At 42.7% G+C, this 19,858-nt stretch overlaps 1 protein-coding gene across 3 annotated transcripts in view; it reads left to right on the forward strand.

Moving 5' to 3' along the window:
• ASPH (aspartate beta-hydroxylase) overlaps nucleotides 1-19,858 on the forward strand; it is a 219,549-nt gene that overhangs the window by 190,422 nt on the left and 9,269 nt on the right. For all 3 annotated transcript variants that reach the window (XM_045075744.1, XM_045075745.1, XM_045075746.1), the window contains 3 exons: nucleotides 7,958-8,093; nucleotides 13,321-13,412; nucleotides 13,763-13,896. In XM_045075744.1, the coding sequence (XP_044931679.1) occupies nucleotides 7,958-8,093; nucleotides 13,321-13,412; nucleotides 13,763-13,896 (362 nt within the window). The remainder of the gene's footprint in view (nucleotides 1-7,957; nucleotides 8,094-13,320; nucleotides 13,413-13,762; nucleotides 13,897-19,858) is intronic.

Consider the following 19,858-nt stretch of genomic DNA (forward strand, 5'->3'; position numbering starts at 1 on the left):
TGCCCACTCGGGGGTGGCGGGGGTGCCCTCCACCCCCCAGCTGTTCCCTCTAAGGCAGAGTCCCCTCCTCCTGTCTTATCTAGGATATGCTACCCATGTTTCATTATCATGGTGTAAAGTTTAGGCATTTTTTGGCTAGGCTTCAAGCTGATCTCTCAAAAAGAAAAAAAAATAGATATAGAATTCCCAAATAATAATTAGCTATAACAACATGTTCACAGCCAATTATATAGAATTTGGTATATATGGTGCTAAGGCACCATTGTTACCAATTCCTTCTAACTCCAATTTTAACATACAGACTTTGCCTGGAATAGTCTTTGACCACATGCCTTCTCTGAATTTAGAGGTAGAACCTTGCGAGGTACATACACATCTCTGGGACTTCTCAGTTGCCAGTATCTGTGTTTTCTCCCTTCCCTTTTTCTTTTTTTTTTTATTTTTTTTTTTATTTTTATTTTTTTTTCCCTTCCCTTTTTCTTAATAGCTAATCATATGCAGTTGCTTACCTAATCTAGTAAATGTTAATCGGAGCTCTGGGAGTTCTTGTATCTGTTTTGTCCACGCAGCTCTTCTTGCCTTTTTCCATGACCACGTTTTCTTTTGTTCCTATAAACGTACTATTTTCCATGTTGCTGTGAATTTACTCCTGACCCCCTTCATCTGCTGCTTGCCCTCTTAGCTGGAGCTAGTTCTCACTTGAATATGCACTTGTGTTATGTGTTGATTGTGCCCCCCAAAATTCATATTTTGAAGCCCTAACCCCCCGGGCCTCGGAATGTGACTACATTTAGAGATAGGGTCATTTAAAGAGGTAGCTAAGTTAAAATGAGGCTACTGGGGCGGGCCCTAGTCCAATATGAGTAGTGTCCTTATAAGAAAGGGAAATTTGGACACACATGTGCACACCGAGGAAAGACCACGTGAGGACATAGCTAGAAATCTGCAAGCCAGGGAGAAAGTTCAAAAGACACCAAACTTGCAACAGCTTGATCTTGGACTTCCAGCCTCCAGAACTGTGGGAACATAGATTTGAATCTTCTAAGTCACCCAGTCTGTGTATTTTTATGTTATGACAACCTCCACAAACTAATACGATTAGTGAAGAAACTCCCCTTACGTAGCAATTTGCTATCTTTACTTACTGCATTAGCCAAAACATTTCTTTGAACAGTTCAATTTTCGTACATAGGCAAAAATATTCAAAGCTCAGATGGATGAATTTTGCTTGATTTGGACAAAATTAAACATGATCTTATGTGAGGCTTCAAGCATCATAATCAGTTTTGTTATCATCTGACCACATCGTGGAAGTGGGGGCATACCAACCAAATGATGCAACAACGGAAACACATGGGCCAAGTGAAAAGAAATTAGGGTGACGATAAATGAATATATGGAGTAGCAGAGTTTGATCGAAAATGTGAAATGCGATGGTGAGAAGTGTTTTCTTCTCTCTACTACCTGTCTCTGTCACGTGAAATGGCATCAGTTTGAGTTTGGTGAGGTTTTGAAGACGAATTCCAGGGATTACTACGAGATTTTGCAGGCTTGGGGGATTTTGTTTTCTCAGTTTTACTAGGAGGTCCTACTCTACGAGAAAAGAAGGGAGATAAATAATAATGACCTATTTGAGATGTATAGAAGATACAGGAGGAGAAGGATGAAGCAGGACCAAGCAATACATTTAATACCTCCCACATGAAACCTCACTTAAATGATAACAGAAGGACCCAAAAAAGGGGGAAAAAATGACAGTAGAAAAGAAAAACCTTGCTTAAATAACAATAAAAATATAAACCTGCCCCCCTCCCCCAAAAAAAAAACAGAGGGAAGCAAGAACAGATGAGCAACACCAATGTGTTTTTTGTTTGTTTGTCTTTTGAAAAGCAAAGAAGAAAGGATCTGACTTGGTTGTTCCAAGAAAGCTGAAATTGAAGGAAATGATTACAGAGGAGCTTCCAAAGGGAAGGGATTTAAGGCACCCGCCACCGTAGCAACTGTATGGGCTTAAAGAAGACACTGTTCCCCACCTGACATTTCAGATGCCCAGTGAGAAAACTGACTTGATGACACGCCCAAAGGGAGGGCCTGTCAACCACATGCCCTCCCCTTCCATGCAGCTCCTAGTCACTGTCTCAGTCCTATAGGACTCCCAGCTGAGGGTCGCCTAACATGGGAGAGACCCCTCAACACAAAAGAAGATAAAGAACAAAACAAATGAAGAGTACAGTAGAGCTCAGGGGAAACTGAAGATCCAGGGAGCAAATGCCAACAGAAATAATATCTGTAAGATGCTCAGAGCAGGAAGAGAAAATAGTGTCGCCGTGAGAAGAGAATAGGAAGGATACTGTGGGAAGAAAGAGAGACCTAACTAGGGCTCTGTCAGAAACGTGCAAAACAGCATCTGCAAAAGTAAAGAGTTTCATAGCAGTATCCGAAGCTAAGTCAAGAAAACCGGCCAGAAGGGAAAACCAAAAAAGATTGAAAATAGACAAGTTAGGAAAACTAGAGGTTCAGTGTAACATGTTCAACATACAAATGAAGGAAGTTCCAGAAAGAATAGGGACAGAATGGAGAAGAAATTATTAAAGAAATAAGACTGGATAGTCTCCAATTGAAAAATTGTGAGTTTCCATATTGAAGGGACCCATAAGTGACCAGCACTTAGACTAAGATACAGTTTCAGAATTTTAGGAAGCCAGAAACAAAGAGATTTTAAAATCCTCATTACTATCATCACAGTTGTACTTACACATAGAAGTACTTTTTTTTTTAGCACATTTAATCTTAGAGACTCTTGAGAAAAACTGTAGTATTTCACCGTCTTTATAAATGAGGAATGTTAAGTCACAGTGGGTAAGTGAATCCCCCAGTATCGCATAACTAGTAAGTGGGAGTCAGATTTCCAAACTGGGCAGTCTAACTCCATACCCACTACACTGTACTGACTTCTATAAAGTTTTCTGAGGGACACCCCCCCACAAAAAAAGAGGATCTCCCAACAGCAGCACTAAAATTTCTAACACAGTGTGGCATTGTTTTCAAAACTCTCAGGAGAAAGTATTTCCTACCTAGAATTCTGTAAACAGGCAAGCCTTCAATCAGCTCTAAGTATAGCTTCAACTGTTTTCAGAAATTTAGTGTTACCTGTGCTGTGTCCTTTCTTGGGAGCAACTAGAATGCAGTAATTAGGAAGACCACTACATGGCAAAAGTCAAGGGCAGTTCCCTGATGAGGCTTGCCCAGCATGCCCAGTCCAGATCAAAGCAAGTCAGTTGGCTACTGCAGGATTATCTTCAGAAAAAAAAAGAGAAAGAAAGTAGTGGCTTATCTGATGTTTTTGGCAAGGGGTAGAATAGTATCAAGAGATTTTGTATCACCCTTCTGGTGCTGTAAAGAACAAATAGTGGTAAGTGCATTTGAAAATGAAGCCAAAGAAAAAGGGGCAGATATGTAGCATGAAGGGTCCTCATCACAAGACGACTCGAGTGTGAATGATAACTCATTGTCATATAAAACCCGAATGTGAATTTGATCAGATAGATGAAAGATTTGTGAATTTAACTGTAGCAAGATTGAGAAGAGAGAAAAGAAGACAACAAATTGTTAACGTGTTACCTTCTCTAAGAGAAAGATGAGTGATAATGTCTAGAATGGGATAAATCAAGAAATAGTGGTATATAAACATAGTGTTTATTTTTTTAAAGATGTTATTTATTCACTTATGAGAGAGAGAGACAGAGAGAGCACAGCAGGGGGAAGAAGCAGAGGGAGAAGGAGAAACAGGCTCCCCACTGAGCCTGATATGGAGCTCAATCCCAGGACCTAGAGATCATGACCTGAGCTGAAGGCAGACGCTTAACCATCTGAGCCATCCAGGCACCCCAAAACATAGTATTTAGATAGAAGCAGGTAAATGCAGAAGAGGTGTTTAAAGCAACCCGCTGGGGTTGGACTCAGGATGGGAGAAGAATTGAGTGAGAGACTGTACTGCTTTTATTATAAGTTATTATTATTAGTTAACTTTTAAAAATATATACTTTTAATTGAGTAAAAATAGAAAGGGAAATTTAACTGTTTAACTATAAGAATCAGTTTAGCTATAGTTTGCTCCCCTTAAGACTTTCTGCAAGAAATAAGTTTTCGGAGAAGACTTTAAAAATAGACAATCTAATTTGATGTTGAAGAGAAAAGCATATCATCCAAGTGAATGAGGAGAGTTTCTGGGAAGTGAGGACCTTGTCAACTGGTTGGGGGGTCTGGAGTAAAGTGAACTGTGGTGTGTTGTGGGATTAATGAAGCTAGAAGCTGGGAACTCCACTTAGAGATGACTAGAGTGCCAGATACAGCTGAGGTTCAACAAAAAACAAGTGCTTGGGGTGAGTTTACAAAGCCATGTGGCACCATAAAAGCAGTCAAGTCTCTGTGCTCTCAGATGAATGCTTCCACAAGGAGAAATGTCAATTAGAAGCTCTTGTCTTCCCAGCAATCAACTCAAATACCAGCCCTATCAGTTTCTTTTCTCAGTTTTATAAAATGGGTGTATTTAGGGTCAAAGTAGTACTATTTTAGATGAGACCTTTCAAAATGTAAGCATGGCCTCTCTTGTGAGCCTTTAAGCTCCTGCTGAAATTTACTAAAAATTGGAATTTTTTTGCCATCCCAGACATCTGAGTGATATCACTGTAGAAAAGATGCATATCCATTCCCTTCCTCCCTCCAGCCTTCCTACTCTCCCTCTCCTTTCTCCCTCCCTCTCTCTCTGTGTCTCTCAAACACACACATACATCCTGTGTAGTTAGGTTTGGTGTCTAATCCCCTCTAACCATGTGAATTTTATACAGTATGGTTCCTTGGTTTATGCTTAAAAATAAAATTCCCAGATCCCACCCTAGATTTCTCCTGATGCCCTTAAAAGAGACCAGGGTGAATCTTTCCAAAGTTGAAAACAAACAAACAAAACAAAACAAAAACAAATCCAAAGTGTACTCATTACTCTGGTAAAAATTGCTCCTAAGACAAATTTTATTTATTTAGTGATGCAATCACTATAACATTTTCCTTTGGGCTTTATGCCCTGTTTTCCTAAGAAAAGATCAGCTCTTGCAAAGATGCTCCTAACATCAGCTGTCAAAAGAAAAGCAAGAAACTTCTAGAATACCAGGAGGGATGAAGGGAAGAGCCTGCTGTGTAAGGCTCCAGTAACCTCATTTGAAAAGTAATTTCATGTGTTAGAAAGGTAATTCTCCCCTCATCTGTGTGACAACTTAACAAGAATCTAACAGATTTATCTATCAACTCTAACAAATTACAATAGCCACAACGAGTGTTGGCGATTTCGGTACATTTGAGAAGATGTGAATATATGGGTTGCATTTTTTTTTCTTTTTCATAATCTTGGGATTCTTGAAAAAAGTCATTATATTTTGTCACTCGGGGCCTGCCAAAGTGAAGGTTTTTGAGTATCTTTTTATTGGAATCTGTCTTTGACTTGCTCTGTATAAATTACCTACTTGGGATGAAGTAACATTGAAATACTGATGGCCAGCACTAGCATAAATCAGTGTGATGGTAGCAGCAATTGTGGCTTTTGACACGAATCAATATGTGGGTCTCACAGAAATAGCAGTGTCAAACCCATACATTGTTGTAGCCACTGTGGAAAACATGATGGAGTTTCCTCAAAAAATTAAAAATAGAACTACCACATGACCCAGCAATCCCACTTCTGGGTAGATATCCAAAGACAATGAAAATGAGATATTGAAGAGATATCTGCATTCTCATGTTCATTGTACAATTATCCACAAAAAGACATAGAAACAACCAAAGTGTCCATCAGTGGATGGATGGATAAAGAAGATGTGGTATATATACACATAAATACACATAGACACACACACACACACACACACACACACACAGAAATATTATTCAGCTGAGAAAGAAGGAAATCCTGCCATTTGCAACAACATGGTGGACCTTGAGGGCATTGTGCTAAGTGAGATAAGCCAGACACAGAAAGACAGATGCTGTATGGTATCACTTACACGTGGAATCTGAATTTAAAAAAAAAAAAAAAAAAAAAAGGCAACTCCTAGAAACAAAGAGTAGAAGAGTGGTTGCCAGGGCTGGGGTAGAGTGTCTGAGTAAAAGAAATAGGGAGAGGTTGGTAAAAGGTACAAACTTTCATCCATAGAAAGAATAAAGTCTGAGAAGGTTTAACGTGGTGACTATAGTTGATAACAGTGTATTGTATAATTAAAATATGCTGTGAGAGTAGAACGTAAATGTTCTCAACAGAAAAATTTAAAAATGAAAAAATGAAAGATAAATTTTTGAGGTGACAAGTGTGTTAATGAACCAGATGGGGGAAATCCTTTCACAATACATATGCATATCAAATCACCATGATGCATGCTTTACAATTTTGTCAGTTATGCCTCAAGGAAGCTGACGTTTAAAAAGGAAATAAACCAGTAGACTCAAAGAAATGAAGGGGGAAAGAAGAAGTAGAAAATCAGTATCTAATCTTAAAAATCTATGTCTAGCCCTAGAATATCTTAATAAAACTAATAATGAAAAAAATGTTCCCTGGTCTGGGCTGAAGTTGGCACCATGTTTTCACACAAATCTCTGAGGGCATCTGTCTCTCGGAGCTCTCCTGGCTCCTTATCACTTTCCTACATGGAATCACGAATTCATAAAACATGGGCTGGTAAAACAAACAAACAAAACAAAACACCTTAACACACTTCATCTCGTGCTTTGCTCTATCCAGGAATGTGTCAACCAGTTTTGCTGGATTAATTCAAAAGATAGAGAGCCATGTTGTACACAGCACCTTAATCCACTTTCAGGGAGCACTAATTGGTGTTTTCACTTTTTGTGTGTCAAAATCTTTCTTTTTGTTTGTACCTCACTCATTCTAGTGCCCTGCCCTCGAGCTCTTTCCTCTTGAAATCAGGTGTCCCGCGCCTCCCTCTCCATGTACCCGTTTACTCGACTACTCCGTCCCCCTCTCGTTTAACACAGAAGTGTTTGGCATTATGAACATTTCAAAATCCCAGTTTATCTATACAATGAGTCCCAGAACATTCAGTAGGAAAGCAGTTTTGTTCTTTTTCCCTCAGAGTAGTTCCTCTCAGTTTGCCACTCCACAGGCTCGCCCCCACCTGCTTTCCACTCTGCTCCCACCTTCATCGGCATCACGGTGCGGTGGCAAGGCTGACCCAGACGGAGAGCTCCAGAAGACTCCTTCCACACATCTGCCAGCCTCTGCCTTGCCGCTCCAAGGCTCTGCTGCTCTCAAACCCACTTTCTGACAGGAGCTAATGCACCCTGGTAAAGGAGAAGTCGGGAATGTTTTTGTTTGGCTGATTCTCAACATCAGGGCATTTATTTACTTTGCTTTGCTGTACTGTTCACTTTGTAATTCATCACATGTTCTGGTGACACTTTCCCAATGCCTTTGAAATGTAATTACAGTTTACCATGTTGAGTGGCATCTTCACGAGGACCTCTGTTGAAAGATGAAATGAAGTCCCTGATGTGTATTCTTTCCGTGCCAGGTGGTCTCATGGAACATTCTATAACGTACTGATATAACAGGGTCAACAAGAGCAAAACTCTTGTTCATTTGTGATCTTTAAAAACAAAAACAAAAACACAACAACAACCTTTAGGCAAATATTAAAGTAATTTTTGGAAGGGATTATTCCCTGAGGAATTATTGACATTTTCATTCTGCAAAGACATTGAGTTCTCAAAAATAATAATAGGGCTTTTTTAAACCCTTGACAAGAAGTCCCAGAGGAAATAGAAATTAAGCAACCTCGATGAGAGCACGGATTTCATTACTTTATTAAGCAAACTAACAAACAAAAAGCTGAGAGTCATCCTAATGACTAGCAGGCATATTTTCAGTCCAGTAAAACCGGAATCTTCTCTTTAGTCCTTAGAAAGAAACTGGAAGTTAATCCGTGATGAAGGCCTTGCAGTGATGGATAAAGCCAAGGGCCTCTTCCTGCCTGAAGATGAAAACCTGAGGGAGAAGGGTGACTGGAGCCAGTTTACGCTGTGGCAGCAAGGTGAGTCCTGACTTCTAGAATGTTCTCAGCAGCCAATAATCTGATGGGAAGAAGGCTTGAGTCTTCTCAAGCTAATTAGCTTGACCCAAGTACCCATGACCAGCCTTCCCAGAGCTGGAATTCCCCAACTTAAATGAAACGGCCCAAAAAAATACATATTATCAAAATCCATCATTGTTTCTTAAAACTACATTTGAACACTTATTTGTGTGTGCCTGTGTTCACATGTAAATCTACGTTTGCGTGTATGTAGGTATACTCACATGTGTATTTGGATAAATATATATAATACTCTGATTTTCCTGGTCTTTCCCATTAAATAAGTTATAAAGAGTGACCCTACTATGTAGGCTTAACCAAAAAGTCCACCAATTACTAATTACTATATTAGAAAGGACCTCCCCAGAGCTTCATTTGCTCCACGGCGTGGAGACAACGTGCCAAAATGGGATCCCCCTGGGTTGGAGATAATAAAAGACCAGAGTGACAGGCAATGATAATTAGTGTCTGTGCTCTTCAAGAAGAGGAAGTGCTGGGGTGCCTGGGTGGCTCAGTTGGTTAGGCAACTGCCTTCGGCTCAGGTCATGGTTCCGGAGTCCTGGGATCGAGTCCCGCATTGGGCTCCCAACTCCATGGAGAGTCTGCTTCTCCTTCTGACCTTCTCTGCTCTCATGCTTTCTCTCACTCTCTCTCTCTCACATAAATAAATAAAATCTTTTAAAAAAAAAAGAATAGGAAGGTGCTGCACATTCAACCTAACATTCCTTAGGCTGAAGCCAGGCTCCAGCACATACACGGGGCCCCAGTATGTGTGTATTCGATGAGTTAATACATCAATCTATCCTGAAAATGAGGAGCATTGAATTTGGGCTTTAAGGTTTTTCCTAATTCTCTTCCTGGAAAATCTCATCATCCTGGGTTAACAATAGCTATCCAAAAATAAATCCATTTTGAAGACCACTCAGTACGTGTGGCACACACTCAGCTGCACTGAATACACTGGGAGACCAAGCAGTGGGCTTACATTAAAGGACAAATAAGCAGTTGTTTATCTCACTTACGCTTTCCAAATGGTTTACTCGTAAAAGAAGAGCCACTTCAGTAATACTTTCAAGGATACATCCATCAGCAGAGAGAGCACATGATTTTTTGGCTTTTTTGCCAACAAGATTTTTTTTTCAGGGAGCTACAAGGTCAATAGGTGAACAGCATGCTGATTTTATCTATTAGAGTCTCACTAGAATGTATGAGTTCTCTTGGCCTCAAGCGTTCATTCAGGAGTTCATCTGATGCCTCAGTTTCATTAACATACTCACGCTTCCTAGAACAAGGCTGCAGAAAAGCAGGCATCCTGGCAGTAATTTCCAGAACCAGAGTCTCTGCGAACAGCAGGTGCTCTGATAAAGTTGAAATCTGCAAAGCATTTTAGGGCAGATGAAAGTATTAAGCAAGCAAGAAAATAAATAATGGAGACAAGATTTGGGTGAAGGCAACATTTTGACTTGAAATTTTTGCATCTTTTAAAAACGTTTTAGTTGTGGCAAAATATATTCCTGAAGCTGTAATGTGTGATATTTTCACTTGTATTATTTCCAGAAAATGACTGCATTTCTATCTTGATTTCCATTTTGACTCAAAATGATTGAGCTGTATGTGCATTTTGGGTGAGGGCTAAAACAGGCTTGTGTTTTCTAATTAGTTGCAGTTAATTAAATAGAAATTAATTTTTTTTGTCATAAGAGAATATAAGACACATAGTTTCTCTTTTAGGAAGTTTCATTAAGGTTCTTTGTGGCCTTCTGTTGGTGGTTCCAGGCTTCTGGGAGGAATCCAGTAATGTCTTTCAGAAGCAAATTCATAGTTTAAAGAATTTTGAAGACAACTGGTAGCACAGCTTGTATAGAAGTAGGATGGGCCCCTGACGGCAGATGTTCTCCCAGGTGCTTGGCTCAAAGCTGGAGAGAATCCTGTGGCAGGAGGGGTTGGGGAAGAGTGAAGAAGAGAAGCAGCATGGCATTTCTTATTCATGCTAAGAGCTCAGGCTCGGATATAGAGGCTGATGAATATCTGATTTAGTTAATACTAAAGAGATTGTCTTGTTCTAGTTAGGAAAGGACGCTGCTGGAGAGCTAAAAGCCTTAAAGCTGTGGCTAGAGGTTTCATTTTTCTCCAAATGGTAGGGGGAACCATAGTGGTTCTCCTGGTTGCATATTCAGGACTGAAGAATATTTATTCCTTTTTAAATGGTCAACTTTTGGGGGTTGGAGGAAAAGGAACCCACAAACGTAAATTATGGTTTTCCCTACAAATGCGTTTTCAGATTACTAAGTGAATGTTATTGAATATCTATTTTTCTCATTTATTAATTATCACCAACAGTGAACACTAAAATATTTTGTTAGCCAATATGCTATACATGTGCAGTCATTCTTTCTTCCAGCGCCAGAGGGGGGACAGTGCTGACCAGTATCAGTAGTCTTTCTGGATAAGCTCAGACTGAACCTCTGAATCCTTTCAACAGCGTTCTAGGTGGCCACTGTCGGTTGATCAGAATTGTCATGTTATCCCAGCAGAGCCTCGAAACTAAAAAAGATATAACCCAAGACCTTTACAGACACCTGGGTGGCTCAGTCAGTTAAGCATCTACCTTCAGGTCAAGCTCCCTGCTCAGCAGAGGGTCTGTTTCTCTCTCTGCCTTTCTCCTGCCTCTGCTCTCTATCTCACTCTCTCTCTCTCTCTCAAATAAATAAATAAACTATTTAAAAAAATGGAATGTAACAGCAGTTCCATGGTGCTCACCGTGAGCCAGGAACCACTTGACATACTTAAAAGGACTCATGTGATGCCTACAACACCTGGTGACGGAGGTATGATTCCTATTGTATTTTAGAGAAGAGGAACCGAGGCACAGGGAGGTCACACAATTAGTGGCACAGCAGGAATCCCAGCCAAAGTGAACCCAGAGTCCGTGTTCGTAACCGTGACCCAAGTACCCATGACCTAAGACCACCACCCCTCCATTATATGCTTTATTATTATATAACATAGGATTATTTTGTAGTAAAAAAGCAGTACCATTATCACCTACTAGATAATTGTCAGATCTCCCGAGAGTACTCACCGATCCCAGTAACAATCCCCTACTCGAGGCCCTAATTCCATTATCCTTTTTTGGATGAGGATCTGAGGCGCAGAGACTCACAGACACGTTCCCATCACACAGCTACCAAGTGGTGCAGCCAGGCCTCCACCCCGGGATTGCTGGTCTCCCAGACCTGCGCTTTGAAGCATCATTTACCATTTTGTCACATCATGGAGTAGAAAGCAGCTGCGAGGAACGGAGGAGGAAACTGTCGAGCAGCTGAATTCAGGGTGGATTTCCCTGTGTAAGGGAAGGCATGGGAAGCAGGCTTAAAAATACTCTCTGAGGGGGCACCTGTGTGGCTCAGTGGGTTAAGGCCTCTGCCTTCGGCTCAGGTTATGATCCCAGGGTCCTGGGATCGAGCCCCGCTTCGGGCTCTCTGCTCGGCAGGGAGCCTGCTTCTTCCTCTCTCTCTGCGTACTTGTGATCTCTGTCTGTCAAATAAATAAATAAAATCTTTAAAAAAAAAAAATACTCTCTGAGGACATAAGCAGGCATCTATTTGGTCAAACTGGCGTTGATCTTTCAGCTCACCAGGGGTACTCCATTAACCCCTAAAAACAGCAACTAACATTTTGCTCAAGGGGCAAAAAGTTTACTTAGGAAAAACTAATATACGTATTAATGTTGTGTTCTAAAACACTGAGGTCCATTTGAGGAGAATACTTTTAAGTTGCCTACTTTGTAACTCTCATTTTATTCTGTGTATGATCATCTTAGGACACAACCAACATTAAATAAGATTAAATTCAGCTTTAGATGTAGCAGCCCCTCGTAAGAATATTGAGTAGGGAATTAAAATGTTTCTATCTTTAAAAAAAAATCCATTGTTTTACTCCTACTAAGAGCAAATAATTCTGTGTACCTTTCTGAGCACGTCTTCCCTAAGACACAGTTATTCTGTCAGTGGTGAGGAAATGTGCACAGTCGAGGATGTTTAAGACTGTGTCCCAAAATCTGTGTTCCCAACACAGCTGGTCATAGAAAACGTCATCCCTCATCATCTCTCGTTACCATCTCTTCCCCTCTTTTCTTACATCCTATACTTGATTGACATATAAAGTATGATCTGTACAATGAAAAATATATTAAATTCCAATTTAAAATGTTGCGGTGACTCTTTGATACAGTCCTAGAAAGGCATTTTTAGGTTAGAAATATAAGCTATTTTTTTCCCTTACAGACTCTGCTATGATTGCTCTAAAAAATTAACACAAACTTAGAGGCTTTAAAATAACACAAATTTGGGGTGCCTGGGTGGCTGGGTCAGTTAAGCGCCAGTCTTCAGGTCAGGTCAGATCCCAGAGTCCTGGAATCAAGCCCCACCTCCAGGCTCTTTGCTCAGTAGCGCGTCTGCTTCTCCCTGTCTTCCCTGCTCACGCTCTCTGTCGCTATCTCTGCCTCTCTGTCCCAAATAAATAAAATCTTTTTTTTTTTTTTAATGACACAAATGTATTAAATGTACAGTTCTGGAGGTCAGGAGTGAGCAGGGGTCTCACTGAGCTTAAGTCAGAGTGCCCTCCATGCTCTATTACGTCTGGAGGCTCCAGCTTCTAGAATCTGCCCACATTCCCTGGTTTGCAGTTGCTCTCCATCTTCAAAGCCAGCGATGGCCTGTCGGGTCTCATCCTGTATCACTGCCTCCCTCTGCCCCGTTGAAAGACTCTTTGATTACATGGGGCCCATCCAGTTAATCCAAGACAATCTCCTTATTTTCAGGTCGTCTGATTAGAAATTTCAGTGTCATCAGCAATCTCTGTTTCTTCTTGCCATATAGCATAACCTACTCATAGGCTCCTGCTTACAACACGGACACCCTTGAGGGGGCCATTATCCTACCTGTCACAGGGAGAAGAGTAAATATTCAACACTCACCTTGCCCAGCAGACAGCCTTAGTCAAATAGTCTGACACTGGGTGGAGATTTCTGGTCCTTGTTCTGCCCGTCACTTTGTCTTCTTGTGTTTGTTTAGCCTTCTCATTCCTAGTGAGGGTGACAGTACAGATTGCGTCTGGTCAAAACGGGACGAGTTAAAGTTTTACTGTGATTTGTTTCTAACAATGATTTTATCATGTCTTGTTCTAGGAAGAAAAAATGAAAATGCCTGTAAAGGAGCTCCTAAAACCTGTTCGTTACTAGATAAATTTCCCGAGACGACAGGCTGCCGAAGAGGACAGGTACCAAGCGGGTCTTCAGTCACGGGAAGGACACAGTTCGTTATTAGGAACAAGGGAGCGCTGACCTTTATGACGAAGTCATTACTGGCCCAACGAAGGCGTCTTTTTTCACTTTTTAACGAAACCTAATTTTTTGTGGTCCATGTCAGAATGGAGGGCAGGAAATGTTCAGTGTTAGCGCTTGGTAGAAAATGAGAGTCCTTATCAAAGCAATACGACAAGAACATAAATTCTGAGTCTTAACAAAGGTCCAAATTCAAATGGACATGAATTTTATCCTGTCACTTGAACTGAGCACTTCCTCTACCCCTCCATAAACGGATGACCGGTTTGTTCTGTTTTCTGCGCAGATCAAATACTCGGTCATGCACCCGGGAACGCACGTGTGGCCGCACACGGGGCCCACCAACTGCAGGCTCCGAATGCACTTGGGCTTGGTCATTCCCAAGAAAGGCTGCAAGATCCGCTGCGCCAACGAGACCAAGTACGTCTCCCCATCACTGTCCCTCTTACCGTCTCTGGGGCTGAGTGTTCATCACAAGCGATCTGTGTTCACTGGGCTTATTTCTCTTCCTTGTAACTGAAGGAGGCTGGGATGGGTGACATCCATCTGGAGTCGAGCCTGTGCCCATGTTTGTGTTTTCTGTTAGTCTAGAGGCACCCCCTCATTCTAGGGCTGCCCTCCCTAATCATTCCTCCCCACTCCGCTCTCAACTCAGTGAAGAGCCTCCTTGCTTTTCTTTCTAGACGGGCAGACTTGCATTCAGAGTTAGCTATGTCATCCTGAGCCCTGCTTCTTGCTCTGCACCTTGAGTGGTTGGTTCCTCAATGCAAAGAGTCCCCCTTCCTGAAGAAAATACTTCGGTTTTTTGCTCGAAAGGAGGCAGTGTGGTGCAACAGAAACAGGCTGCCTGTTTCCAGCCCAGCTCCGGCACCTAATCCTGCATAACCTTGCCCAGTTCCTTAATCCACCGGAGTCTTCGCCTCCTTCCTTATAAAATTGGCACTGACACTCTCTGCTTTTCAGGATTGTTGTAGGATTAAATGAAATAATGCACACATGGCACGGAGCCCACATCCTAGCGGCAATGGGACCTGGTGAATGTTAGGCCCTTCTCCCCTTGCCTTTCACTGTCCTAATCCGATTACTCCCTCCCCCGCCAAAAGGCCCTTCTTTTCACCCATCCGAAATAAACCTATTACTAAGATCCAGTGTCAGTTCCTAAAAAGGAGCCTCTTTTCAGACTTAATAGAATGTATATGGTGTATATTCTCCATAATCCTATTCTTTATCTACCATTGCTCTTTATCAATTAGCATATGTTCACCTACTTTCTACGAGCTGTAGGCTCGGAGACCAAGTTGTTGTCTTCTTGGGCATTTGTTATGTTCCTCAGTAGATGGAGGGGCTGTTCGTGAATCATTCGTTTGGTTATTGGCAGAGACCTGCCCACCCTGGACCGGGATGACAAAGATTCAAAGTTGAATCTGATGGGGGGGGCCTTTCCCTGCCAGACATGGCTTATCAGGGACGTAGTACAGGCTCAGATGTTGTGAGTCGTAAGAGAGGCAGAGATAAAAATGCTACAGATGGGCCAATGGACAAGTAGCTCATTTGCTGCTGGGGTTTGAGAATCTTGACAGCAGTGATTTTTAAAGACAGGAAGGCTTGGAAATCTAAAGCTGGGAGGAAAGGGCATTGCAGGCTAAAAGAACAGGATCTGCAGAGGCACAGAAACCAGAAATTATGGGCACATGTGAAGAAGACGGAGTGATTTCTGCAACCAAGAGTGTAGATGCTGTCATGTAGGTAAACCGTTAAAACACGTTAAAATTTTCAAGAGTTGATTTGGGTGTACAGCCATTCACATCAGATAGTATCAAACAAAAGGGGGTTCGGAATGTGCCCGGACAGTAGGTGGAGGCAGGGTTTCCATAGAGAAGATGCTGAAGTGAAGCAAAGATTCAAAGCAAGTATTTGACTGGGTACAGTGTAAGTGGCTGCCTTGTTTGGGGGCGGCTGGTTGGCTGTTTGTGACTGGCTGCACTTCACCTCACCTTCTCAGAGTCCAGGGCACTGACTGGCTTAGGCTTTGGTTGGCTGATGTAGCTCTCCAGGACATTGGAGCCACCCCCTTGTTTACAGTCTTCAGCAGCACATGCTGAATTAGTCGGAAAGTGAACGAGTGGAATAGAAGTGCAATCATACAAGGCTTCAAATACCAGCGAGTGGGATCCGAGCTTTGTCGGGAAGATATTCTAGAAGCCATGGGGGAAAGTGTGGGGAAAACAGGAAGAACAGTTAACAGCTCGTCACAGCAGCCCACCCAAGAAGAGCTGGCCTCGGGATGCTGGGAACAAAGGGAGTATAACAAGCAGGTGCGGGAGATATGAAGACTAACTCAAGTGAATCCCAAGGGCGCTGCAAGGGCGGGGAAGTTCAAAGTGACTTGGCGCTGTCCATTTTGGTCAGTAGGAGCCTGTTGATGCTTTAGCAAATACTCAGATCTTGGGGGGTGTGAGTCAAGTTCAGGGAAATGGATAGTGAGTTCCTTGTTTGTATGCATTTGATTTAAGTTGCTGTGGGAACACAGTTGTGGAAACATTCAGGAGGTGGCTGGATATAGCTGCCTGGAGCTCAGGAGAGAAGTCAGGTCTGGACATAAAGGTTCAAGGGACAGATTTAGCAGGAGGTTCTGGAGGAAGCTTGAGATGCTGTAAACACATCCACACGTAGAAGGCGGAAAGACAAAGGAGAACCATCAAGGAGACGGAGCAGCGGAGGCCAGAGCTGGCAGGACCAGGACAAGAATCAGAGATAGCTGAACAGGGAGTGGTTCCTCCCCAGATGGAATGGATCTTATCAAGCCTTTGGGAACTCCATTTGGGTCTGCAGGGTGTCCACCCAAGGGAAGAAGGGTGAGGACACGGTGGGGAACTCCGGGAATACGGAGAGAATGCTGGGGAACAAGATCAAATAACCATGGGCAGTGAGGATGGCAAGAGCACCAGGCCTGTTCCTTGAGTACTGCCTCGTGCTTATAGACTTGTTTGTTGTCTCTGTCTCCATCTCTCCTTCCCTCCCCCTTCTTCCTCCTTTCATTTTTTTTTTTTTTTTAATTTCCAATCTGTCCTGCTTATAGATACTTCGGGAAAAATCACTAGACAAAAGTCAATTGAGAAATAGGTAGAGAGAAGGCCAGGCAGGCCCCGATCCTAGTCATCAGAGGCCGTGAGGCAATGGAAACCCAGGCTGAGGGCACCTCTGTGGCGGCAAGAAAGGGGAACAGGTGGGCAATGCTGGAGGCTTAAACAAGAAGCCAAGCAGGGCTCTCACCGCCAGCGCAACCATGGGATAGGGGTCCCAGAAGCACATGCATAGTGTGCCCCCCTCCCCCAGACTCCCAGCAAACACTCAGTGACGGCGCTTGACAAAGAAGGGGACTGCCAACCCCTCCCCTCAAGCCGGAAACCTGATTAGGTGAACTGTCTTCACCTACCGGAAGGAGCCCAAGCCCTGCCACTCACGTGGAGGGTGCGCTTGAGCAGGAAGGTTAACCCAGCAGCCCCTCCATTTCCGCTGTACTAAAATACAAGCGACCTCACGTGACAGGAAGTTCCTGTTGATAACCATAACTTGCTGGTTGTGGATTTTGTGTGATTATTCATAAGGACTTTCCACCCACCTGCCAAGAGTTGGGCCAGGATGGTGGTTTTGTTTTGTTTTGATTTTTGAATTTTTACCTTAGGAGATTCTCTGTGTCCTCCTTTGGTCTTTTGATTCTTTCTTGAGGTTGCCAATTTATTTTTTTTTTAATAATTTTTTTGTTATGTTACTCACCATAGGGTATATCATTAGTTTTTGTTGTAGTGTACCATGATTCATTGTTTGTGTATCACACCCAGTGCCCCATGCAATATGTGCCCTCCTTGATACCCATCACCAGGCTCATCCATCCCCCAACCCCTGCCCTCTGAAACCCTGTTTGTTTCCCTGAGCCCATAGTCTCTCATGGTTCGACTCCCCCTCTGCTTCCCCCCGCCTTCATTTTTCCCTTCCTCCTCCTAATGTCCTCCATGCTGTTCCTTACGTTCCACAAGTAAGTGAAACCACATAGTAACTGACCTTCTCTGCTTGACTTGCTGCACTTAGCATAATCCCCTCCAGTCCTATCCATCTCAGTGCAAAAGTTGGGTTTCATCCTTTCTGGTGGCTAAGTAATATTCCATCGTGAATATGGACCACATCTTTTTTACCCATTTTGCAGAGGATAAACACTTCTGGTTCTCTCGGCCCTGGAGATCCCATAAGCATCAGTGCCTTTTCTCCTCATCATGATCGCTGCTCCACCCCCTTCTCTGTGTCCCTTTTCTTGTTGTTGATATTGTGTTAAGTTCTCATCCTCAGTTAAGCCTTCACTCAAGGGTGATTGGGTCAGGTGAAGTACTTTATTACAAAAACAGTGTTTTTCCTAAGAGACATGGGTCCATTAAAGTACTCTGTAATGCTTACAGAGCTAGATATCTGAAGAGGAGACAGGCAGTTTCTAAACTCCGAAGACAGAAAGACCATATCAGGAAACCAGGAAATTTCATGCTGTTATTCTAGAAATACTATTAGTGTGGAAAGAGAAACACATACACCAAGAAATCAGGCTTCCTTGTGCTAGGCAACAGGAAGCAATTTTCAGAGCCTCTCCACTTTCGAAAGAGTAGTTTACTTGTAACAATTTGTGCTTTGCTGTTCTCAGGTATTAATAATCACATCACTGTTTCTCCGGGGCTGTGTGAGTCCTGCTAGCACCCGTGTTGTTTAAATAGTGCATCCCTGCGAAACATAGTGCAGCAATTTTTATCTGAAGATGAGCTTGCAGGAGGCAGCCTTTTATCAGTATAAATAAAATGATCATTTAAAATTCATAAATGCCCTCTGACTGTAAAACTGATATGTGATGCACATTCCTTGTACATTATTTGTAAGACACAGAGAAGCATGACAGGAAAAAGCCAATATTATTTTGATCTGGATACTCAGAGATATTGCCCACATGTTTCTCAGTACCTGCCTATGTATGATTCGTGAGGAGGAGGAGTAGGAACAAGGGAATGATAAAATGCGTGCTTGCTTGCGAAGTGGCTCCAAGGATACCATGCACATTAATTTATCAATCATCATGACTATCCTAAGGTATTATTAAAATTCCTATTTTACAGGGCGCCTGGATGGCTCAGTCAGTTAAGCGGCTGCCTTCGGCTCAGGTCATGATCCTGGAGTCCGGGGATCGAGTCCTATGTTGGGCTCCCAGCTCCGTGGAGTATCTGCTTCTCCCCCTGACCTTCTCCCCTCTCATGCTGTCTCTCACTCTCTCTCTGTCAAATAAATAAATAAAATCTTAAAAGAAAAGATTTTATTTATTTATTTGACAGAGAGAGAGTGATCACAAGTAGGCAGAGAGGCAGGCAGAGAATGGGGGGTAAGCAGGCTCCTCACTCAGCAGAGAGCCCAATGTGGGCTCGATCCCAGGACCCTGAGATGATGACCCGAGCCTTTCCATATCTATTCTGGGCTTTGGGGGTTTTGGTGAGGGTGGTTACAAAATTAAGATCGTCCTGTTCTTTTTTTTTTTTTTTTTTTTAAGATTTTATCCATTCATCAGAGAGAGAGAGAGGGAGAGAGAGCAAGCACAGGCAGACAGAGGCAGAGGGAGAAGCAGGCTCCCTGCCGAGCAAGGAGCCCGATGTGGGACTCGATCCCAGGATGCTGGGATCATGACCTGAGCCGAAGGCAGCAGCTTAACCAACTGAGCCACCCAGGCGCCCCAAGATCGTCCTGTTCTTAAAAGGTGATCACTGTGAATGCTGGTTTTCATTCCAGATAGCAAGGTATCAAGCAGAGAAAGTAGCTGGAGAGTCTCGACTTTGGGCCATTTGTGTCGCTCCTGACAGGCCGTGCTTTGCAGTCTGTCAGATGAGCTCATTTATGACCTGGATCCAAAGCTGAATGAACTTGAGCCAGTGGATAAACATGCCACTGGCAAGTGGCAGCTAATTTTTACCCTCACGGCATGGCCAAGTGGTTTGAGCTTTGGACGATCCCAGACAGGAATTCTTTGTACTGACTCTACCAGGGGGCATCTAGGATGTGCTAGAACCAGAGGCTGCAGGAAAAAAAATGAGTCTCCATGTGGCTCTCCTAGAGACCCAGCATTATTGCCTACAAATGGCCAGCCTAAAATACTAGACAAGACCAATACACACCAGCTAAGTGGGCGTCAGCATTCGTGTCAGCATTGCAAATTGGCAAGAAGCCATTTAGTTCCCCTCTCCATGGCTATAGAAATAATGGCTCTCTACCATAACACACTTCAAGTAGTTTATAGCATTTTTTTTTCACTAATCTCTCAAGTTTCTAATTAGGAAGATCCAGGGAAAGGCCCACTAAAATA

The sequence above is a fragment of the Mustela putorius genome, unplaced genomic scaffold (assembly GCF_011764305.1).
Source record: "Mustela putorius furo isolate JIRA1106 unplaced genomic scaffold, ASM1176430v1.1 tig00000151_pilon_pilon_pilon, whole genome shotgun sequence".
In the NCBI taxonomy this organism is placed as follows: domain Eukaryota; kingdom Metazoa; phylum Chordata; class Mammalia; order Carnivora; family Mustelidae; genus Mustela; species Mustela putorius.